Source organism: Canis lupus, chromosome 9 (assembly GCF_011100685.1).
Source record: "Canis lupus familiaris isolate Mischka breed German Shepherd chromosome 9, alternate assembly UU_Cfam_GSD_1.0, whole genome shotgun sequence".
NCBI lineage: Eukaryota > Metazoa > Chordata > Mammalia > Carnivora > Canidae > Canis > Canis lupus.
In genome coordinates, this window is record NC_049230.1 from 48,055,491 (window position 1) to 48,080,586 (window position 25,096).

Here is a 25,096-nt window from a genome sequence, read left to right on the forward strand (position 1 = left end):
GGAGGGAGACCGGGAGAGCCAGCGAGAAGAGCTGGAATTCTCAGACTGCCATGCAGTCAAGCTGACATCTGACAACATTGCAGACATTTATAGTTGTCACAAGCAGGAGATAAGATGCTGCTAAACATCCAGCCAACAAACAGGATGGTCCCACACAGAGAATCATCTGGTCCAAAGCAGCAGAGGCGGTGCAGCAGAGGGGTTCCACTCAGGTTCTGAGCACACGGCCAAGAGCCAGAACAGGCCATACAAGGAGACTGGGAGGCACCGTAATGCCACACAAGCACACTGGGAATGTTAGAAAAGTCAAATAAAAATGGTAGAAAAAAATATGAAAACAGACAAATGCATGTGACTGGCTCTTGAGTACACTTGACAAGGAAAAAGAAATTATTGAACTGAAAAAGGTTCAATGTAATTAACCCAAATCTAAAATAGAAATAGAAAAAAGAGCAGAGCATCCACCAGCTTAGACAATATCACGTAAGCTGACACATGTGTGACTGGAGTGTGAGACAAGGGAGCACAGCCAGGTCGAGAAGTAAGGACTGCCAGGTGAAAAGGCTCAAGGATAAGTCAGCACCAGATCAAAGTCCAAGAGGATCAGAGAGACCAGAGGAGAAGAATCGAAAGAGCAAAACAAAAGAAAGAGCAAAACCATGCCACTCAGGTCCAAAGACAAAGAGAAAACCTTGGAGGAGCCACAGAAAAACCCAAAATCACATACAGAGGAACAAAGCCAGGAAAGGCAGCCAGCGTCCTCGTCCAAAACCATGAACATGACACAGCTGCGGACTCTACAGGTGCGGAGAAGTCCACACCTGTGAAAATACTGTCCCAGATGAAGGCAGAACAGAGACATTTCCAGGCCCACAGGAGTGAGAGAACTCACTGCCCACACAGCCCCACACTGGGGACGGCCACGAGGCAGGGTCCCAGGCTCTGACCGAAGAGAGGGGGAGTGGTCCCTGTGTAGGGTCTAAGTGAAGGTCAATCAAAGACTACTTGTATGTTTAATCAGTCTGAAAAATAACTATTTAAAGCAAAAATAATAGCAATACCCTGTGGGTTTTAAGTACATACGAAATTAAGATGTGTGACACAAAGGTGGAAAGGAGGACCTGGGATCCCATTACCAGAAGACTCTTACAGGAGGCCAATGGGTGTGGCATCAAGTGCAGGTCACCGTGACAAATTAAAGACAGTGCTGTTAACCCCGGGGCAGTCCTTGCAGACGTCCAATGATGATGCACGTAATGAAGCACATGGTCAGGTCACAGCCTAACAGTGGCAACCACAGCATGAGGTGGGGATGACCAGAGCATGCTGACTCAAGGACAGACACTGCTAGGTCACATGAGGAGTAAAGCCCAAATACATGTCGTCTAGAGAATCCACTTTCAACTTAAAGACAAAGACAGGGGCAGCCCAGGTGGCTCAGCAGTTTAGCGCCACCTTTGGCCTGGGGTGTGATCCTGGAGACCTGGGATCCAGTGCCATGTCGGGCTCCCTGCATGGAGCCTGCTTCTCCTTCTGCCTGTGTCTCTGCCTCTTTCTGTCTGTGTGTCTCTCATGAATAAATAAATAAAATCTTAAAAAAAAAAAAAAAGACAAAGACGGTGGAAAGGGAAAGGGTGGGCAACATGTGCAGACATTCATCACAGGAAACCCCAGCTGGCTGTGTGAGCACCAGGCAGATGAGGTCTCCGGACAGCCCCAAAGAACATGTGTACACACTAAGGGCCTCAACACACATGAGCCAAGCTGACGGTCAGGAAGAAGAAAACCCCAACTTCAGCTGACGAATCAATCCCACACACCTCCCTCAGCAACAGAACTGGTGGACAGAGTCAGAGAGCCTTGAAAAACCTGAACAGCAGGTTCCCCACAGCAGTGGTGGTCATGCGACTGCATGTTTCACACACAAAAAAGTGAGTTTTACTGTGTAAAGTGTGCCTCAAAAAAAGCCACCTGACCAAGAAAACAGACAAGGGCGCTTGTTTTGGGAAGGGATGCCTGCTAGCAGCTGAACATGAGATGAGCAGACCATCAAAACAAAAACAATCTTGGGAAAAACAGCAGCGGCCTAAGAATTTTCTGGAAGCCCACACGAAATAGCAACTAGGTGGCAAAGCCACAATCACAAGACAACACTTACAACAGAATCAAGCTATCATGCTGTAAGACTCCAGTGTCTGGAAGCACACCCCATTTAGCCACGAGGCACACACCACACAGATGTTGGAGTACAAGAAGGAAGACAGAGGCGGTGTCTGGTGGACACAAGGACAGGGATACTGAAACACGAGAAGTCATCATGCGAAAGCCCAGTAGGGAGCACTGGGGGAGGGCGGCCGCAACCTGGGGCCAGGGTGGTCCAGCCTCCAGGAAATCTCAAAACCCTGGGCTAACATCTCCTAAAGGCTTGCAGAGGGAGTGAACAGTCTGGCCTGTCTCTGCATTAAGCTGCAGATGTATGTGGAGGGCAGAGGAACAGTGGAAGAGTACCATGCATGTAGGACCCACAACCTCTAGATGATGAAGCCACATGGCCCAGGTTATTCCACAGAAAAATTGAAAAGAAAAGAAAAGGAGGGGGAATATGTGTAAATTAAAAGATAAAAGGACAACAGTGTCTACGGGCTCATATACAGATGCCGAGGACATTCAGAAACACAGGGACGTGAGCACTAGCGATGGCAGGATGGGGCCACTCGGGCCTGGGTCAGATTCTGAACCCTGGTGCAAGCTTATCAGAGTTTAATACCCTAGACAGACTCAGGAGGCCACACGGGTGTCTTGTATTATTTTCTGGATCTATGTTTCATCTTACAACACATTGAATACAGTAGAGACCGTGAGTCCCTCAGATGCTAAAGGAAAGGAGAGAGGGAAGGAGGGAAGACATACAACCCAGCCCCTGGGACGGAAGGACACCAACTCCTCACTCTGAAAAAGAGAGAAGGGGAAAAAAGAGGAAAAAAAAAAAAAAAAAGGACCAAGTAGCTATTTATTCCATCTCTCCAGTATGAAGTATGCTTCTGGGGTGCCCAGTGGCCCTAGCCAATGAGGAAAACTGTTCTGTACTCAGGGGTCTGGCCAGAAGCTGCAAGAGAGACGGCAGGCCTGCAAGATGACAGTTCTGCCCGGCCTCTGGGGTCCCGCCTTAGTCCTGCTGCTGCAAGGAGGGTGAGCTTGCTTACTTCATGATCCACACTTTCCGTAGCCATGCACTGGTTGTTGGCCAGAGTGGTGATCTCTCGGCTTTTCGGGGTTTCCATCCGGCAGCTGCAGAGGGGCACCTCCTGAAGGCCATCCGTCTCCACCACGTCAGGACCATTGGCCAGCCCTAAAGTCACAGATACACATGAGTGTCACGCACAGCACAGCACATGCCCAGACAGGCTTCCACTACGCTCAGGGGCACAGAGTCCCCGCCTCCAGATGGACGTCCAGAAAGCGACCAATTACATAGTCTTTCTGGAAATCTCATGTGTAAGGAAATAAAACACCACCAGTTACTTTGCTGGTACAAGCAGCATTGCAGAGCAAGGGACGGCTCAGAGAGTGCCCATGGCCAGTGGGGCTGGGAGGGGAACCTCTCCACTAGCACACACCAGCCAGGCTCACAAGAATTACTTGGTCATCCATGTTCTCAGGAGCCAGGACCCAGACCCAGTCTTCAGAGAGAGACTACACCTTCATCAGCTACTCCTAAATCTTGTGGTTTTCACACAAAAGCATTCGATACATGTTAAGACCTTGTTTCCCTCACTTGGTTTTAGAACTGCAGCCAAAGAAACACAAACATTAGATTCCATTTGGGTTTACTTATTACCCAGACTGTTTGCTAGAGAGGAGAGAAAAGTTGAGGGACGCTAGGCTAACAATGACAATAGCAACAAGGGTGGTACATCTTATCTCCTTCTCATCCCCAATTTACGGTGAAGATGCCAGGGGAGAAGGAGGGCCCGCAGCCCACATCTGAGCATAGCCAGAGCTGGCCTCGAGGGGCAGAAGTGCAGGCTAGCTGCCAGAGATATCCCTAATCCAACCCGGCAACAGGGTCTGGCTGCTTCCAAAGGAACACATTTCATGTTCTCCTCTGTGAGACAGCCAAAGTAGAAACAACAGGGGACTGACATGTTCAATGCTCGCCATTAGCTCTTAGGTAAGAGTAACAGATTCTAGGGGAGCCTGGGTGGCTCTGTAGGTTGAGCATCCAACTCTTGATCTCAGCGAGGTCTTGATCTCAGAGTCATGAGTTCAAGCCCAGTGTGGAGCCTACTTAAAAAAAATTTTAAAAGGAAAAGAAAAGAAAAAAGGAAGAGAGAGAGAGAGAGAATAATGGACTCTTGTTGCCACCCATACGAGTGGGCCCACAAGGGGTCAGAGAACATCCCCTCACTGCCCACTGCTACCCTGGTGTATAATCTGAGGCTGGTCCTTGCCAGAAGACTCTGAACACAGGATCCTCCATGACTGGCAGCAGGAGCCCACATACCATATCTGCCCTGTGAAAACACCGAACCTCTGGGTCACCTATACCCCAAAAGAGTGATGGCCTTCCTTCATGAGGAAACAGGGAAATTGTGAGCGAGAACTAACATCAGAATCACCACAAGTTTAAAACTGGGAGAGCCCTGGTAAGGACTCCGCTTAGCAAGTGGATCTTACAACAAAGACGACACAGGCTGCGTAAGGGGCCAGCCAGCAAGGCCAAGAAGGCTGAGGGTAGGACTGAGGACCAGGCCTTCGGATTTAGCTTCTGGCACACATGGACAATGTGGCAGCAGCTCAGACGCCTCCCGAAAGTGAGGTGTGCCCATGTCTCCAGGAGGGGCGCCACAGGAATGGCTCAAAAGCACCCTACCCGAGTGCCCACTGCCCCTGAGCTCTGGTCACCCCCAAAATCCCGTCATCCACTCCTGCTGAGACCAAAATGTCACTCAACTTCAACACGGCAGACCTAGCAGCAAAGGCACCAAAGAGGAGGATGTGCAAGTGATGACGTCTGATTGTGCCCAAACATTCTTGAGGCTCAAGCCTGGACCCTCTGAACCTATGACCCAGAACCATCCGCTGCCCTCTGCACCCTTCACCAGGGTACATCCCCCCAGGCCTCTAGTGAGCCCGAGGTGCTCCGTCCCTCCTCTCTAGCCTTGGGCGTCTCCCTTTGAGTGTCCAAACCACAGATACTTGAAGGCACAGGGGCAAATGTAACTTGTTTTTTCCATGTGCTGATTCTCTAAACCAAAAGTATGACTGGACCAATCCCTGACTGATCAATCCGTGGTTACCAAAGAAAGATAAAGTTTAGAAACTCAACTTACAAAATGTCACTTTTTCCTACTTCTCCAACTCGGCTCCCACCAGTATGGCGCTTACTTTCACCAGAAAGAGAATATAAGCACATAAACACACAAATCTCCCAGTGCTCAGCTAACGAACTGGGGTAAGCCCAATATCACAGCGCTCGTGAACAACAGGTATTTCCACTGTCCTCCCCACTGCCTCCTCACCTCCAACACTGGGGCACAGTAGAAGGGCATCGGATTAAGCCAAGTACTATTCCCAGCTAACATCCAAATCTGTACTGTCCTGAAACAAACCTGAAAGCAGGTTTAGAAAAATTGCACCTCATGTGGAAAGAAAGCATGAAAGGCCTGTGCCAACAACTTCACACGAGGGAGGCGTTCTGCTCCATCTGATGCAAGAAGAAAAATGGGTTTCTCTGATGGACAAGCTATACTTTGTGTCTTCAGCTAAAAGGTATGATTTCCCACATTACAGAGGTGATCAAGATTTCTCTAGTGTTCAAAACAGTAAAAGCTAGTTATTTGTCCTCTGAAGACTGACAGGTTAAACCCGTCTAGCAGCACACAAACCACAACTGCAAGGTCCATGTGGAATGTAAATAACTCTGGGATTTTACATTTTCCCCATATTACATTTCAAACAAATTTTCCAAAATAGTCAGTGATTAGTTACTTTTCATTGATGAAGGGTTTTTTAATGGTTCAAGAAGAGCAAGCAGTGGCAGAGACGCAACCCCGCAGAACTCAGACCAGCTGACTATCCCCAGGCCCAGAACCCAGGGAGCTGTGGGTTTGCCCACACCTTCAAGGCCCAAACCAGCACTAGGTGTGCCCTTTGTTCCAGTACAGAACCCGAGGCACCAACCACGATCAGAATCAGAGATGATGACCAAGCCACACTACTAGAAATTACACCACTTGTGTATTTCCTGAAACACAGCCAGGGCAGGACACCTTGCCATCGGGAACTCTACCTAAAAATGTGTGTGGCCGATGGACAGAGTGTGGTAGGCCATGACCACCAACCACCTGCTCCTGTGGGAAATGTGTCACTGCAGAGCTGTGGGTGACTGGGCAAAGGAGCCAGGTACATCCACTCAGGCCACCTTTCAGGGATGCAGTTCATCAAATGTTCCATTATTACCCACCAGGGGGCATCATGGCAATACCAGGCCACCCCCAGCAAACAAAGAGCAAGATGGTGCCCCGCCTGGTCACAGCTGCCCCTTCACCTTCCACTTGTGAGGGCAGCGTCCCCTTGACACGGAGATCCAGGGAGTCGAGAGAAACCTCCATGTACCCCGTGCTGTCTCCTGGTGCTGCCTGCTCTGTGCTTCCTGAAGATGACGTGTATGCTTCAGAACCTGCGTTCAAAAGAGCCTCATGAAACACCGCACCGGCCCTGCCTCCCCAGCAGAGACCACAGGGATGCTAATTAACCCATTCAAAACTATACACACCACCCTGCCCAGGACACTATGGCCTCACTCCTTTTCTTTCCTGGGCTTGTCTTGCTAATCCCATTTCCACAGATTGTTCATGGGAGGAAGGGGAGCTGTATCAAGAAAGACAAGGAATGGATGTGTGGAAACATGTTTCTCTGTAACTATACCAGATAATCAAGGAAACAAACACATGGTACATAAACATCCTTAAACACTACCTTAAAAATAAAACAAAAATTCTGATCTCAGGTTTGAAAGGCCAGCTGAGGCAAAGTAGCGGAGAAGCTACCCCACGTGTGCAGTGTTGCTGGGAAATCTGCCCGACCCCACATCTGAGTTCAGGCTTCATGGGAAACGTCCCCCTCTCAGCCATGGTGCTGTACAAAGGGCATCACAACCAGAGGTGCAACACGACCTGAATACAATGGAGGGGCCTATGAGATGGGTGCTGCCCAGACTGCGGCTTCCCGTGCCCTTGAGGCCTGCCCACAGTCTCTGGAGAACACACATGGGCACCTGCACAGTGACTTCACTGAGGAAGACTGTGAACAGTACATGCTCACCCAGGATAATACCCAACACCAGCAAAGGGCAGGTGCTCATTTTCCACAGCTAAGCTTCCACACACCCATCATTGATGTTACATCAGTGATCACAGAGAAGTGAGCCATAACATGGAGCAGTGGGGCACTGAGGCCCCCTGCTGCACCGGAGCTCACCGACAGACAACAGGAAGCCAAAGGCAGTACGAGCTCCTCATCACCCATGTGAGGAACACGAGTAGTATGCAACTTTAAACAGTCTACAGAAAGAAAGAAAAATTGAGCCCCTATGTGAATAACCATGCGGGCATGCGTCTCTCACACGATATCCAAGTCTTGAGTCTACCAACACTTTTGTCAGCCAGCATAAAAGCCACATCGGCCAGTCATCCACAGTGAAGAGAAAAGGAAATGTGTGAGTGAAAGCGATGGAGCTCACAGGAGGCTCAAGGGCGCCACACACAGCTCTCCTCTGGGCTTCAGGGGACGGCTCTGCCTCCCTGACATTCACTTAACAAACCTCCTTGGCATCAGGGGCTAGAGAGGAGAAGCTAATGTAACTGGAAATCAGAACAAGCTCCCTGGTGCTGCAGTGCTGGCGTAAAGATAAACGAGCAAATGCAACCATCCACACATCCACTGTCAACCAAGGTTCAAAGGGCCACACAGAGAAAGAAGTCAAATCAAGCAGAGGGACAGGAACAACTAGGTGCCTACACGCAAAAGGAGCCTGGCCCTGCACATGCACTGACTCAAATGGGTCAGAGACGCACACACAAGACCTAATACTGTACAACTTCAAGAAGAAAACACAGGATAAGATCTTTGTGACCTGATTTAGTCAAAGGTTTCTGGGATCATGAAAAGCATGAATTTTAAAAGAAAATCATTCATAAACTAGATTCACAAAATTTTTGAAACTTTTACTAAGCACATACATATGCAAAATGTGTATATAACTAAAGACTTGTATCCAAAATATTGGAAGAACTCTTCCAACTCAGGGAGAAGGCATATGATCTGATTTTGATATGAGCAGGAAAGAGAAACCTTTACAGAAGAAGGCGTGCAAGGCCACTGTGTGCACTCAACAAGAGTGCACTCAACTACTCAACAAGAAAAGTGAGGGCACAGTGAGGCCTATGGCATCCCAGCAGCACTGGGACCAAAGAGACCAACCTAAGTGTGGCAAGGACCCAGAGGAGCGGAGCTCTCCTGCTGCTGTGGGAATGTAAAAGAGGGCAATACTCAGGTTTTCTACTGAAAACTGCTTGGCAGTTCCCTGAAAAGTCAGACAGACAGCATCCAGCTCAGCCATTCCACCCCTAGGTACTTACCAAGTATAAAGGAAAGTATCTGATCGGTAAGAATGTATACAAATGCTCCTGGCAGTTCTATTTGTAAGAAGCAAAAACTGGAGAGAACCCAAAGGTCCATAGCAGGTGAAGGATAAGCCACGGACAGCCATCCACCAGTGCTTCCTGGCCAGCCATCCACTACTACCACAAATGCGGATGATGTTAACTGTTATGACAAAGAAGCCAGACAGGGGTAGGGTACCTACCCAGTCACCACTCAAATAAGGTTCTGACGAAGCGCCAACTGCTCTGCAGACAATGTGGAGCAGAAGGGTCTAGGGAGGGGAGGGCTGGCTGGGGAGAGGGAAAGGTCATCAAGTGGCGGCAGGGGCATTCACAACCATAACCCTGGTCTCATGGTCACACGTGTGTGAGAACTCACCACCCAACACCTGAATTATGTGCACTGCCTCACATGCCAAATCTTCTGCAACAAAGCCGTCAGAAGCGACCCCTTACCTAGTAGGCCTGCTCACCTTCTAGATTTCAGGGTTGTTTCTTTCCCTGAATTCCCTTTAACAAAATTACTTCCAGAACAAGGGCATCAGACCAAAGGGCTAAAAGCCACTGTGTGCACCTGGGTACTGCCCACACCTGACACCAAAGATAGCCAACCATAACCATGCAGTGTTCAGAAGCCACAGATTCCTAATCACACAGGGAAGGAGATGAATAATCCCCATTAGCTCAACACTCAACCATGAAGCCAGTATTGAGAGGTTTACCAGAAGGAAACCACGTGAAGATCACCTCAGTGTCTCTAATGAAGCTCACACATTCTTTTCCCTCAAACTGTGGAGCCCACTTTTTCATATGAAATCCTACACAGAACCCCCACCCCACCCCAGGATGGCCTCCTGTGGGCCCATTTCCCATCCAGATGGTCCTGGAGTGTAGACACATTTACCCAGTACACCGCTTTGCTTCTTTTTATTTCTCCGCCTCCGTTTCCTAGCCGGCTTGATCCAGGGGCTGTCAGGCTTTCCTTTCCTCTTGAGAAACTTCTTCTTGATACTGGATTCAGAACTCTGAGAGCCAAAGGGGCAGGAATAAAAAAAGTAAAGCATGGGAGCTCCTGAAAACAAAAGGTACTTCAAGTTTCGTTTTCTTGCAAAATAAAATACCTGCTATATCTTGATTCTTCAACTAGAAGATTAATTTCACTTTCAGATATTTTTCTGGTCCCATTCTTAAAAATACTCATGTTTTCCCCTAAATCACTCTAAGTTGTTATTTTACAGGAAAAAAAGAAAAAGAAAAGAAAAAAGAAAAGCCGAGAACATTTAAATGGAATTTATAAATCTTACTCGAATTTGGCACAAAAAAGAATGAGAACGTTCTACTCAGGAACTAAATAAACAAGCTCAGTGAGAGAATCCACTTTTAATTATATGCATCCATTCATTCTGCTCATGAGAAAAGGAACAATCAATGCCTCAATTTGCTTCAGAATCTATGTCCACATTAATTATCTACATGGAGAACAAGGAAAGAAGTTATAATTAATTTACAATATTTTAAGATTTTTATGACCGTCTATTTCTAAAAGATGCAGAATCAGCATTTAACAGCCATGAATTACAGACACACAGCTACCACTTGTAACTAGTCTAGAATGAGGACCTCACAGCTCTGCTCACTAGGGACATACAGGGAAGCTGAAAAGAACGTGCTCGTGAGACAGGAGACCCACAGGTGGGTGTGGGCGCCTGGTCGGACAGCAGTGGCCAGCACACACACGGCTCCACCACTGCCCTGCAAGCAGCCTGACGCGCCCTGCTCTCTGCTCCCTCTGCCTTGTCCTTGCCCCCTTCCTGCAAAATTTCAGATCCAACTTCCACAAGCACTGTCCTCAACGTCACTGTTGCTTCAACCTGCCATTCCAGAGTGATGGCAGCTTGTCACCAAACCCAGCTGTCCCCTCTGAGTCCTTATCTCATCTACCCACTCAACACGATTGACTCCAGGGGCCAGCGACTCCCTCTTGGGAGCATTTCTCAGTTCCCCCTCCTCCCCCCACCCCGGTCTCACATCAACTGCTCCTTCCCTGCTTAATGCTCACATGTTGGGGGCTTCCGGGCCCCATTTGGGGCTGGTGCTCCTCCCCACCTGCAAGCCCCTGCACCCCCATCCCTGCAGACCCCGTGTCCCTGCCCTCTGACCCCTTACCTCCACCTGACACCCAGCCCAAAGAAGGTCTGCTGGCTGTAAGTCGGACCTCAAACCCTTCTTTTTCTGTCCCACTGGTCACTTTTCTATCCACACAGAATCAGGGCCACTGTCCTTGCTGCCGCTCCCACCCATTCCACGAGTATTCACACCAGGGCCCTGACCTCCCCCTGGGGCAGTCTCCTAGCTCTGCCCACGCACAGAGCACCTGAGCCGAGGCCATTTCCTTCAGTTCTCTGCTCAGATATCTTTCTCAGGCTCCCTCCCACCACAGCCCTGGATGCCACGTGTACATGCGCAGTGATGGCGGAGTGAAGGGCTGCACAGACTGCACAGCTGCCTGCTATACTTGGCCACCAAACACGGAATCAGAGTGCGGGGCAGGGGTTACCAGATCAGACTCATCTCCATCCTCGTCCTCTTCCCCGGTGCCGGCAGACTCCTGCTCCTCTTCAGACTCACCATCCGTCTGGCCAGCCACACAACAAGCCAAAAAGAAAACACAACTGATGAGACCCTTCAGTGGAGGTGACTCAATAAAAACATACATTACTGGGCACACTGGCAGTCAGCGGGGCAGACGCACATGCTAAGGTGGGGGGGGGGGGGGCACAGGTGCCACATCCATGGAGTGACTGTTGCCTGCTGAGTCCTGCCTGCTCCCCGCCCAAGGACCCCATCCCAGGTGGGCTGCTCCTTTGCTGTATTTCTGTACTGATCTGGAAAGCACCCCCCTGGGCAGGTAAGAGACCATCAACTGTATGCTGAACATTAGTGCACTTGATGCATTTCACGTGTAGCAAAATTCCATTAAAAAGTAACAAAACACACAATAAAAAGATTTCCAGAGGCCAAAAACTAATATAAAATGAAAACCTTCCTCCATCCCCCCCAAGAGCCCAACGCAGCCCCCAGGGCCATAGCAAGCACTGCTCACATTCCTTCCAGCCAACATTTGGCACGAACGGGCCTGAACACAGAAGCATGAGTCTGCCTCCTGGCTGGCAAAGCCCCAAATACGATTTTGTGAATGAAACTTTCTTCTAATTAAAAACGTTTTGGAATTCTCTCCACATCAAAGCAGTGTAGGTACCTCATCGTTTTCTGCTGTATTTATCTTTTCTATCCACGCAGGTAATACATGAATGCATTTTCAGCGCAAAAACTAAAATATACGGCTGTCCACTCAGCCCTTCCCCACCCACCCCCAAGGAAGGGGTGAGCTCCCCGCTCCCTCAGCGAGGCATGCCCTTATCACAGGTTCACACTGAGGCTGAGCTCTACGCAAACTAAGACCCTCGCAGACAAGCCAACAGACACATGCCCCTCTCTACAAATGTGGAGTTCCAACACAGCTGCCATCGGCAACGCCAACAAAGGCATCCCCAGCCCTCCAGAGGGGTGGCAAGTATGTAAGGAACTGAGCGACTTCTATCATGTCACATACTTTCCTCTTTCTTCCACTTTGTCTCATGTGAGCAAATCCCTCAGCCCATATTGCTCCTGAGTCCTTGCTTTATTAACTAGTAGAAGCGACACGTGTATACAAGAGCAATCCTTTGTCTAGTAAATAAGTTATAAATAATTTTCCCTATAAAACAAAGCTACGCTTTTGGTATTTCTTATACAAAAATTTTGAGACTTTATCTAGACAAGTCAAACCTCTCCATCTTTCTCTTCCTAGCTTCTGGATCTATATCTTGCACTAAAAGTTCTTCCTTATTTGAAATTACAAAAAAAAGTTTCCAACACTGTCTTCTACAATTCGGTATTTCATGTTGATACTTTAAATCTTCTGTAATTTATTTTTTTATTTTTATTTTATTTTATTTTTTTTAAATTTTTATTTATTTATGATAGTCACACACAGAGAGAGAGAGAGAGAGGCAGACATAGGTAGAGGGAGAAGCAGGCTCCATGCACCGGGAGCCCGACGAGGGATTCGATCCCGGGTCTCCAGGATCGCGCCCTGGGCCAAAGGCAGACGCTAAACCGCTGCACCACCCAGGGATCCCTGTAATTTATTTTTTTAAATAACAGTTTCACTGATATATAATTCACCTACTTTAAAATTCATGCTTTTTATTAAAGGGTACAATTCAGGGATGCTCAGCCAGTTAATTAAGTGTGCAACTCTTGATTTTGGCTCAGGTCATGATCTCAGGGGTGTGGGATTGAGCCCTGCGACGGGCTTTGTGCTCAGCATGCAGTCCGCTTGAGATTCTCTCTCTCTCTCTCTCTCTCCACCCCCAACCCCTTCTGTCTGTCCCCCCAGCTCACACACCTACTCTCTAATAAAATCTTTTTTAAAAAAGTGTGCAATTCAGTGTTTTAATACGTTCACAGTAGCGCAACCATCACTGCTATGTGATTCCAGACAAAATTTACATTTGCTATGTGACATGATGCCAGAGTTCTCCTCTATTTTTCTCACAAAAGCTCAAACATCCCAATAACATAGAAAAGTTCATGATCCCTTGACCACAAACTAAAAACCCCATTTTTACAGTAAATTGTATGTTCACATACAAATAGGTTTGCTATGGATTTCTTGTTCCACTCAATGTTTTCCCATTCCTGTACAAAACCCTATTTATTCACTCTCCAGCAGTTGTACCTGCAGTTTTCTCTCCTTGTGTTTGCTGCACACAATCCCCACATCAGCTATTCTACAGAAAGTCCGGTTAGGGCTTTGATGAGAACTATGCTGGACTTGTTACAGGCAACACTGGGAGGATGAAACAAAGATCTTCCCATTCACAAGTAAATGGTCTTCCCTCAAGCATGCAAGGAGGTCTTCCCTCAGGCAAACAATGGCTTTTTTTTTCTCAGGTAATAGGTCTTAACATGAATCTATGAGTCCTTTCAAACCTCTTTCAGCAAAGTTTCAGTTTTTCTCTTCTAAATAACTGACATTTCTTATTAAATTTACTGCTAAGCGGTGCCCAGGAGGTTCAGTGGTTGAGCATCTGCCCTTCAGCACAGGTCATGATCCCGGAATCCTGGGATCAAGTCCTAAGTGAGGCTCCTTGCTCAGCAGGGAGCCTGCTTCTTCCACTCCCCCACCCACCTGTGCACGCTATTTCAAATAAATAAATAAAATACTTTTTAAAAAGTTAATTTATTGTTATGTATCCTGGTGATGTTAAAACTTAGAGCTAAATTTTTGGTGGGATACTGTGATTTTTCTTTTAGAGTCCTTTTCTTATAAAGATCCATATGGAAATACCTGCTTCAAGACAATCCATGTGTGGATAAGCAGGACTCCCAAGTGTTGGTAATTGGCCACTATTATCTATATATTTGCAATAGCTTGATATTCTCTTTAGAAAGGTTAAAAAAATAGCCCTAGGTATTATTACTATCATTAATGCCACTGTCATTACATTTTTGTTTCTTTAAACATTTCATTTATTCATTTGACAAAGAGGAAGAGAGAGAGCAAGACAGAGCACAGGAGGGGGAGGGAGAAGCAGCAGGCTCCCTGCTGAGCAGGGAGCCCAAGATAGGGCCGGATTCCAGGACTTCAGGATCAAGACCTGAGCCAGAGGCAGATGCTTCACTGACTGAGCCACCCAGGCGCCCATGTCATTACATTTTCTAACAAGCTATTACAGCTACACAAGAAAACGAATGGTTTTATGTCTTGATCACATGTAATTTGGGCCCACTAGCTATAATAGTTCCTCAGCTGATTTTCTTGAATTTTTTTAGACAGATGATTATATTCTTGGCAAACTCTTCTCCCTTGTCCTTTTAAATATTAATGTTTCTTTCTGGTTCTCATCTTACAGCATCACAGCAAGAATGATCAACACCGCAATTCTCGTGTTAGGAGAAAAAGGAGCAATCCTTCCCTTTTTTTATTATGGACATTAGAAATGTTTTAAAGGGACGCCTGGGTGGCTCAGCGGTTTAGCACCTGCCTTTGGCCCAGGGTATGATCCTGGAGTCCTAGGTTCGAGTCCCACGTCGGGCTCCCTGCATGGAGCCTGCTTCTCCCTCTGCCTGTATGTGTCTCTACCTCTCTCTCTCTCATGAATAAATAAATAAAATGTTAAAAAAAAAAAAAAAAGAAAAGCAAAATGTTTTAAAAATGTTTACTACTAAAGAACTTTTTTTTTTTTTTTAAAGGATTCTGATATCTTCAGTCAGGTGTATTTAATGCAAGCTATCTTTAAATACGATTGAGCAGTTTTTATTTAAAAAAGACTGAACAATGAGGGACACCTGGGTGGTTCCGTTAGTTAAGTGTCTGCCTTTAGCTTAGGTCATGATCCCTGGGTCCTGGGATTGAGCCCTGCATCAAGATCCCTGCTCAGCGGGGAGCCTACTTCTCCCTCTCCCCCCAGCCCCTGCTTGTGCTTTCTCTTGCTCTCTCAAATAAATAAAATCTTTATTAAAAAAAAAAAAAAGCAATGAAATTGCCAATTAAAATACACAAACTAGCAACTTAGTCAACTCCAGTTCCTCCTGAAAGTCCTATAAGGTGACTATGACTGAGAGGTCACTGTATAAGGGGTCACCTGATAACTGCACATGTGATGGCTACAAGGAGTAAAGCATAATTTCAAAATCCGAGGAAACTGGAAAGAGAAGTGTAACAGTGACAATGACTGGAGTCTGATGTGGAGCAGAGATGTAAGCCAGGAAGCCAGGAAGAGATCACACAGTGCAGGGAAAGGCTCAGTAGGTGGGTGGCAAGCAGAAAACCCCGACCCCGCAGGACAGAACTCTACTCACCAGGCCCCATTACAGCCTGGACTAGGAAGAAGAGTCCAGCTCTCCTCTAACCAATCCCCTCAATGGCTGTGGCACTCAACTGCCATGCAACCAGTCCTGGGACTGGCTTCCAACCCAAATGGGCAAGATAAGGATGCCAATCCTATCAGTGAGAAGGTAGCCACAGTGGAAGAAGATATGTTGACAACACGTACAAGGAGCTCATTTCCTACAAATTTTTTTTTTTTTTTTTAAAGATTTCATGTTTAAGTAATCTCTATAGTCAGCATGGGGCTCTAACTTACAACCCGGAGATCAAGAGTTGCATGCTTCACCAACTGAGCCAGCAAGGTGCGCCTCCTGCAAAAAATGATCTTTAGAAAGGACAAACAGGGACACCTGGGTGGCTCAGTGGTTAAGTGTCTGCCTTTGGCTCAGGTTGTGATTCCAGGGTCCTGGGATCAAGTTCCGTATCAGGTTCCCCGCAGGGAGCCTGCTTCTCCTTCTGCCTGTGTCTCTGCCTCTCTATGTCTCTCATGCTTCTCCCTCTGCCTGTATGTGTCTCTACCTCTCTCTCTCTCTGTCTCTCTCATGAATAAATAAATAAAATGTTAAAAAAAAAAAAAGGAAGGACAAATAACCAAAGAGATAAAAATGGCTGAGTCCTACATAGACACTTGACAAAAGAAGGCATCCAAATCGCAAATAAACATGAAAAAAGTACCCAAGCTTCTTGGGAATCAGGAGACAACAAATCAGAACTATAATGTAACATCTCGACACTCGCTGGCTAGGCAATACCAAGTGTGTCAAGCCAGTGCTACAGGAGGACACTCATGCACTGGTGGTGGGAGAGCTGTGTGGTCACGCCCACCACTGGTCACATGACATGGCAATTCCAATGTGGGTGTGCCCCCAGGAACATACAGGAAGGCTCACAACAATGTCCTCTGAAACAGAACCAACTACGAACAGCCCAAATATCCATCAACAGTGGGATGGAAACATAAATTGGAAGTCACCCAAAGGAATACTGTATTATAGTAGCTCTTGAACATTCTGGTCTCGGGAACCCTTTGCTCTATTAAAAATTACTGGGAATGACAAAGCACTTTTGTTGATTTGGTTATGTTCATTAACACTATTGTACAAATTTAAATGGAGAAATGAGTACACAACAACGTAACTCCAATGAGCGAAAGATAAAATGGTAACTAGTGTTCTGGCATTATTAAAATGATTTGACCCCCTAGACCCTCTGAAACAGGCCCCTCAGATGCCACTTTATAATCTACTGTGAATTAACAATGAAAATGCATGAATAATATATATAAACTTAACAAACATAATACTGAGCTAAACAAGTCACACTCCAAGAAAGGAAAGCATATGCATGATTCCATTTACATTAAGTACAGAAACCGAGAAGACAGTTCTGCAGGGGACTGGGAGGGCCTGCAGGGGAGGCTGGCACAACTCATGTCTGTGAGCTGAGTGGTGGCACAGGTGCAGTCGCTCTCTCATCAGTAAACTGTTCCTTGTCACAGCTGAAATCATAAAGTCATATCCCAAATCCAAAAACATAAAGCTGAACTTTATTTTTTTTTTAAGATTTCATTTGTTTATTCATAAGACACACACACACACACACACACACACACACAGAGGCAGAGACACAGGCAGAGGGAGAAGCAGGCTCCATGCAGGGAGCCCGATGTGGGACTCGATCCCGTCTCCAGGATCACACCCTGAGCCGCAGGCGGCGCTAAACCGCTGCGCCACTGGGGCTGCCCTAAAGCTGAACTTTAGAAAATACTAGTTTTTCTCATTGAATCTGTTAAGTCTTATCAATAGGTTTCCTGTAATAAACCAGTGTCTTCCTGAGGGAAGCTCTACCTTCTTTACGACTGTTATGATGCAAGTATATAGTTGTGTCTGATCAACATTGTTTCAAGATTGGAAGTGAGTCTGGCCTCAGAAGGAGCTAGTGTCCATTCCCATCTTTTATTCTCTGGAGTAGTTCACATAATAAACCCATTGCTTTATTATTATTGCTGATTTATTTAGATTGGCTCCTGTCATCTTATTTTGTTTTGCACTTGGCCACACTGTCCTCATTATTCTGCTTTTACTTGTTTTCTGATTCTTTTTGTTAGCTTTATTCCATTTCATTCTTTCCTTTATACCAATGTATAGAATCATTCAGTATTACTCAGCATCCAGATTCTCTCTGAAGAGCAAAATCCAGAAAGAGAGTCAACTCCATATGCCATATGGTGCTCAATAAAGGTGACATTTTAAATCAGCAGGGAAAGAAACGTCAGACAATAAATGGTGCTCATATCATGTGCTTATAACCATTTTGAGGGAAACCATAGGACCCTAACCTCACATTTTGCCTAAAAAGTTTTACTGAGCTAGGATTTATTATATACCATTAAATATACCCATTTTGATTATATCTACCTCATATTTTATCCCAAAACAAATATACACGAATCAAGTATTTACACATAATGAAACCAATAAAGTATTAGAAGACACCTTACATGTTGATTTATTCAGAATCACCAGTAAAAAAGATCTGCTTATTGTACTCAGAACACAGAACCTAGAAATCATAAATAGACTAGTACCTGTAGCTTCTAACATAAGAAAAGCCATCCCTCAAAACTCTGAGAGCCAGATGGAAAGGCTGTAACTACAGAGTACAGTACTTTGACTCAAAATGTAAAAAGCTAGTCAACAAAATTATTTTTTTTATTTAAATTTATTTTTTATTGGTGTTCATTCAATTTGCCAACATATAGAATGACACCCAGTGCTCATCCCGTCAAGTGTCCAACTCAGTGCCCATCACCCAGTCACCCCCACCCCCTGCCCACCTCCCCTTCCACCACCCCCAGTTCGTTTCCCAGAGTTAGGAGTCTTTCATGTTCTGTCTCCCTTTCTGATATTTCCCACTCATTTTTTCTCCTTTTCAACAAAATTATATATTTCAAACAGGTCACTATTTCAATGAACCCACCTGAACTTCTCAGCCTCCCGTTAGCTTTAGAAGACTGCATCAGATACAAAGCCTACGTTATATAAAGAGGGTCCAAAGCGGGGATTCCTGGGTGGCTCAGCAGTTTAGCGCCTGCCTTCAGCCCAGGCGTGATGTTGGAGTCCCGGGATCCAGTCCCACATCAGACTCCTTGCATGGAGCCTGCTTCTCCCTCTGCCTGTGTCTCTACCTCTCTCTCTCTCTCTCTCTGTCTATCATGAGTAAATAAATTAAAATCTTAAAAAAAAAAAAGAGGGTCCAAAGCTGTCTCAAAAAGGTATACACAGAACAGTCAAGACACAGCCGTCTCCAACGGGCCACCTGGTTCTCAACTCCTCCCATTCCTCCTCACCTAATTCATCCCCCTCAGAACTAAAAGCATAAACCATGCCCAGATGTCAGCACCTGCTCAGAACTGTGTTCTACTCGGTCTACGCGTAGTGCCCCTGCAGACCCTGCCTAGTGCTGAGTCCCTGAGGCCACCTGCAGACAGTAACTCGTGACTGCACCAGAGCACATGCTTGGGGATGTGAGTGGTATGTGATGAGGACACACCTGGTGTTAACAGACTGCATGTGATGGCTCAGCAGGCCTGCTCAGAAGCCCTGGATGCTCACTCCAACAAGGAGGAAGAGTCCTTCCCAGACCTCACCGGCAGGAGGACTGCACCCGTAGTATGCCCGGGACTAAACAAGGTCAGTCACCCCATGGCCAGTGATGGGCAGCTGCCACTGGCACACAGTCAACCCTCAGTGTATCCCTGTTCATCTAGAACTGAAACAAACTCCAGATGTTTACTGCTGTACAAGAAGACACGCACTCCTCTGATGAAAAGAAATCTAAAACTTCAAGAAAAAAGAATGCAAGCACCCAAATCAGAAGGAAATAGGGAAATGACTGGGGTGGAGATGGGCCAGACTGGCTCTCACAGGACTGACAGCCCAGCATCTGTACCCCTCCGCGAGGAGTAAGAAAATGGCCTACCTTCTGGGTTCGGTCAGTTTCTGACACACTCCCCTTAGAGGTCCTGCTGTCCTCTGTGGGAAACGCAGCAGCCTGCTCAGCTCCCTGGTCCTCGTCCTCATCGAGCTCCTCTGACTCGTCCTCCTCCGAGTCCAGCTCCAAGCTCTCCCCGTTCACGTGAAGGGTGCTGGCGCCCAGGTCCTTATCACCCTGGAACATGGGCAAGTGCACACTGTCACGCTGAACCCCAGCATGAGGAGCAACCTGTCAACTCCCGTCAGGGCATGGCCTGCAAGGTGGGACACAGCGATTCTGCCAGGGGTAAGAGCCAGGAAGGGAGGGGGGAGAGGTCAGAGAGCACTGGGCAGGAGGCTGTGCCCCAGAGCTTGGGTTCCTTCAAAAGGGACCAAGGTCATCGAATTACTGATAACCTCCCATGGTTCTCTCGTCAAAGAGGTCCTGACACAGACGTGGATTTCCAAGCATATGTGCCAACAATGCAGGCGCGCACCTTACCTTGGAACCCACAGTGGAATGAGTTATACTCTTAAACATCTCAATCACCGTCCTCTGTTTTAATACTTTGGTCTTTTTCTTAGGAACCAGGCTATAGGTTCCCATTCTTCGTTTTTTCTTCCGAGATACTGCAGCTGCTAAAACAAAAGGCAAGCAAGCTAAAAAAAAAAAAAGTCAAAAGGGGACAAGAAAGGAAAAGAAATACCATTCAAATGCTTTTTAAAGGTAGGTGAGAATTCACAAAATCTGATTACCAAAATCATCAGCATGCCACCACAGTGACAGGCATCTCTTACTTGTCCTAAGTCACACAGAGAAAGCTGACAGTACTTACAACAAAAGCTAAGCTGTGTGGATGGCAAACCCGATCACCCTGCTGCAAGCAGAGGTGCAAGGCAGAACCACCAACCATCAGAAGCAAGGCCCTGGAGTGCCTCCCACACCAGTCCCCTGCCCCTAGATGATCCCATCCCCAGGAACGATGCAGCTGCAAGAACGAGGCTGAGGAGGGACAGTGGCCTCACTGCCAATCACTGGGAATGGGCCACGTCTGTCTCCTGGACAGACTTCTCACCCACAACAAGAAGTAAATTGCAGTCCCTAGTCCATTTCCACCACTGAAATGTAGCCATGCAACCCTAGCCAGCCTGTCCTCCCCTGGACCCTTTACCCAGCACCATCCACCTTGCCCAGCAGTCCACCAACTGAGGGGAAAGAAGCCTTTGACAAACTACACAGGTACACAAGGTCAAGGAAGGCACAGGCCAGGAAAAAGCAAATAGCTGAGGGTCTGGGGTTTCCCGACAAGCTGGGGCTCCTGGGGAATCAGGGCTCCCGATTCTATTCTAGATAAAGCACAGCTACAGGCTGACTGATTATACGGAAGGAGGCTCTCTATAATATTTTATTTTTTTTAAAGTTACAGGGTTTACAAAAAATCTGAAAACCACTTAACAGAGGCAGCTAGAGAACCTAAGCTCCATTCCATTCTCACTCCACAAAGCGGAAGAGTAGAGTGCCTCAAAGAGCAGGCACACATGTGACCTACACAGCTGCGAGGGCCATGCAGACAGCCCCACAAGCACGTGGCCTCAAGGTCACCAGGTGTGCCTCAGCCCAAAGCCAAGGAGCAGACAGGACATCTGGGACAGTCACCCACGAAGCATTCACTAGGGTGGCTCTGAAAGCATAACTAGTCACAAAGAAGCATGGCTCTGTCCATTACATGCTAGAACAGGGTGATAAGATCGCAGGGGTATGTGCAGGCTGAGATGCGTGTCCTGTACAATCACAGGACAAGGAGTAAGATGCACTTTGCAGCCCCTGAGTCTGCACACCTTCCTGCTTGTGTTGCAGCAGGATGGGAAAGTAACAAGAACCTCTGGCTATCACTATAGTAATTAAAAATACTAATAGAGAGAGATGACCTGAAAGCTTAAACCTGAATGAGCTGGCTCCAACGCTCCCCCCACAGCCCAAGGGAAGAGAGCTGGGCAGGGGAAGGAGTGAGGTTTGAAGAAAATAGAGGTGGAGGACACAGTCACAAAGGGCCACGTCCAAGCACGCCTTGCCCATTCCAAGACACCTGACCAGCAGGAAGGAGCACTACCCCCCACATAGGCTTCCTGTATCTCCCACGACCCTGAAAGACACACTAGCAATTCTGTAATAAGGCAACGCAGCCATGATGACGCTTCCCTCTGCAGGAGACACTTGCAGGTGTGGAAGTTGTGATTCTGGGAACTTTCTTGGGAGGCGACACCACCAGGAGTGCCTGACCTACATGAAGACTTACAGACTTACACAATAGTATGAATGTGCTTGATGTCTCCCCTTTCTGCACTGGGGAGAGTTACCACATCTCTGCAGGAACTCCAGAGGAAGCCCCTTGCTTGAGACATGCCCATCCCATCATCCTCCCTGTGGGGCCACTCATACAGCCCCACCTCCTGCAAAGGCTCCAACAAGGGATCCAGTGTTCACCCATCCCCTCAACTGACCCTGCACAGAAGCAAGCTCAAAAGAGCAAGAAATCCCATGGAAGTGGCCAGTAGCAGAACCAACCTTAACTCAAAGGTCTCCCCAGTACACTGTGTGTTTCCAATAGCTCTTAGTTTATAAACTGAGGGGAGTTCTCAAATCTAGACCCTTCCACCCAATTAGAACAGGGGATAAGACTTAATGAAAACAATCTTCATTTTGAGGTTGACAACAAGTGTAGAAAGTAATGATTAGAACAGAGGTGTGACAGTCCTCTGCAAGTTTACGGAAGGGCCCGCTGACTCAACCACCACTCATCTAGAGCACATGCACTCTTACAATCAACATGCTTCTAGTTTCACAAGGTGCACGTTCATAACACGCCATCAGAAAAGCAACACAATGGTTGGGTTTTCAATTACCTGTCTGTGACTTTGTGGTGGCCATGTAGCACTGGTTTTGAGGTAGTGACTGAAGGGGTGGGAAGGGGGGTAAAAGCTGCTGTCGTCCAAAATCAGAAAGGTTTTTGTTGATCTCCTCTTTTGGCTCCTCATGATCTCGAGCTTCTCGAACTTCTCTGGGATCCTTACTGGCTGCATGCTTCAAAACAAAAACAATTAATAACTGTAATTACACATAAGCAGATGGCCACTGAAACAACATGCCCCTAAAATGCTGCTCCTTTCCTCAAAAACCTGCCTTGACCAAGAGAAGAGATAAAAGAAAGAAGACAAAATACAAAGCCTGCCGTCATCACAGAGCACCTGGCACTGACGCACATGTGCCCAGCCACTCCTTGGATGACATGAGCCAGCATCTGCAAGCTAAGAACAGTGTTGACAAGGATGAGGAGCAAGAGGAAGCAGCAACAGCAGTAACCATATATGGCACATGAACCCTGGAATACTGTTTACCTGGCCCTTTACAGGAAAAGTGCTAACCGTTGATTTAGGTAAATGTATTACTAAGTAAAGTGCTTTCACAGTCTATCATTCTCACGGCTGCACTATGCAACACTCCCCCCACAACAGATAACCACACTACATTTTTAAAGTTATCTTTTGCTCACAATTTCACCAATCTCCTAAATCTGTCTTCTGGCTCAGCCTTCCAAGACCCTGGCAGCCTGCAATACTGTTGTTAAATCCCTTGTACCTATTAGCAGTGCTGCCTTCATTCCAGACTGCCTAGACACAACTAACCCTCTCCCCATCATCTGCTTCCCTAAAATCGCCTACAGCTCCAAGATAGTTGGATCTCATATCAAATTCCATTTAACCAAGTTTTATTTTATGCACAGTAGGGGAAATAAATGGTAAAGAAATAGCATCCTTCAATAAATGGTTCTTGGAAAAGGGATCTCCACATTCAAAAGAATGGAGGTGGACCCTTACCTTACAAATACTAATTCAGAATGGGTCAAAGATCTAAATCTATAAAACTCTTAGAAGAAAACACAGGAGGAAAGCTTCATAACATTGAATTTAGCAATGATTTCTGGATAGAACACCAAAAACACAGGCAACAAAGAAAAACAGATAAATCAGACTTTATCAAGATTAAAAATTTCTGCCTTTGGCCCAGGGCGCGATCCTGAAGACCCGGGATCGAATCCCACGTCGGGCTCCTGGTGCATGGAGCCTGCTTCTCCCTCTGCCTATGTCTCTGCCTCTCTCTCTCTCTCTCTCTGTATGACTATCATAAATAAATAAAAATTTAAAAAAAAAAGGACAGAATCAATAGAATGAAAAGGCAACCCACAGAATGGGAGAAAATATTTGTAAATCACATATCTGATAAGAGATTAATATCCAGAATATATAAAGAACTCCTATAACTGACCAACAAAACAACCTGATTAAAAAATGGGCAAAGCATCAGATTACACCTTTCTCCAAAGACATACACTATACACATGAAAAGAGGCCGAACATCACTGATCATCAAGAAAATGCAAATCAAAACCATAATGAGATATCACCTCACACCATGAGGGATGGCGACTATAACGAATAAAAGAATACAATCCCAAAAAACTGTCAATTATACTTCAATTAAAAATAACAAATACTGGGACGCCTGGGTGGCTCAGTGGTTGAGTGCCTGCCTTTGACTCAGGGTGTGATCCTGGAGCCCCAGGATTGAGTCCCGCATCGGGCTCCCTACATAGAGCCTGCTTCTCCCTCTATGTCTCTGCTTCTCTGTTTCTCTGTATCTCTCATGAATAAATAAATGAAATCTTAAAAAAAAAAATACTGAAAAGGATGTGGAGAAATTGGCACCTTTGTGTGCTGCTGGTGGCAATGTAAAATGGTACAGTTCGGCAGTTCCTCAAAAAGCTAAACATAGAATTACCATGTGATCCAGTAATTCTACTTCTGGATATACCTAAAAGAACTGAAAACAGAGTCTCAGAGCTATTTGTGCACAACAGTTCATAGCAGCATAATTCACAGCAGCCCAGGGGTGGGAGCAACCGAGTATCTACTGACAGGCGGATGGATAAACAAGACGTGGTCCAACCATACCTGGACCACCATCACTCAGCCCTAAAAGGAAAGAAATCCCAGCACCTGCTACGACGTAGACCTGAGGACATGGTGCTGAGAGAGAGAAGCCTGGCACAGGACAGATTCTGTACAAGTGAAAACGCCCAGGAGGCCTCAGAGAAGTCGGATCCACAGACATGGGAGGGTCGGGGGCTAAGGGGGTGGGGAACACAGGGTTTAATGGGACAGAGTCCAGTCTGGGAAGTCGCACGGGTCCTGAGGACCAATGGGGGTGGGGGAGCACCACGCACAACAGTATGAATGTGCTTGATGTCCCCGCCCTAAAATGTGAGCTACCTGGGAGCATGGCCTGGATTCCTGCTCTTGGGAGACAGCCCAGGGGGACTCACACTCAGCTCAGAGACCCTGTTTGTCACTTGGCGGGGAGAATGTGTCCCAGTCCTGGAGCGCCCTTCCTTCTCCCCACACAAACCCCCCACCCTCGCCACGTCCACAATTAACCTGCCCTCAGCACAATGAGCACTGTT

At 46.8% G+C, this 25,096-nt stretch overlaps 1 protein-coding gene across 5 annotated transcripts in view; it reads right to left on the reverse strand.

Annotated features, from left to right (window-relative positions):
- EHMT1 (euchromatic histone lysine methyltransferase 1) overlaps positions 1 to 25,096 on the reverse strand; it is a 144,445-nt gene that overhangs the window by 40,292 nt on the left and 79,057 nt on the right. For 3 of the 5 annotated variants that reach the window (XM_038548583.1, XM_038548584.1, XM_038548585.1), the window contains 7 exons: positions 22,482 to 22,659; positions 20,080 to 20,237; positions 19,585 to 19,773; positions 11,224 to 11,301; positions 9,571 to 9,691; positions 6,551 to 6,682; positions 3,204 to 3,349 (listed from right to left, as the gene is read on the reverse strand). In XM_038548583.1, coding sequence (XP_038404511.1) covers positions 3,204 to 3,349; positions 6,551 to 6,682; positions 9,571 to 9,691; positions 11,224 to 11,301; positions 19,585 to 19,773; positions 20,080 to 20,237; positions 22,482 to 22,659 — 1,002 coding nt within the window. The remainder of the gene's footprint in view (positions 1 to 3,203; positions 3,350 to 6,550; positions 6,683 to 9,570; positions 9,692 to 11,223; positions 11,302 to 19,584; positions 19,774 to 20,079; positions 20,238 to 22,481; positions 22,660 to 25,096) is intronic. The other 2 variants (XM_038548582.1, XM_038548581.1) reach the window with 2 other exon arrangements.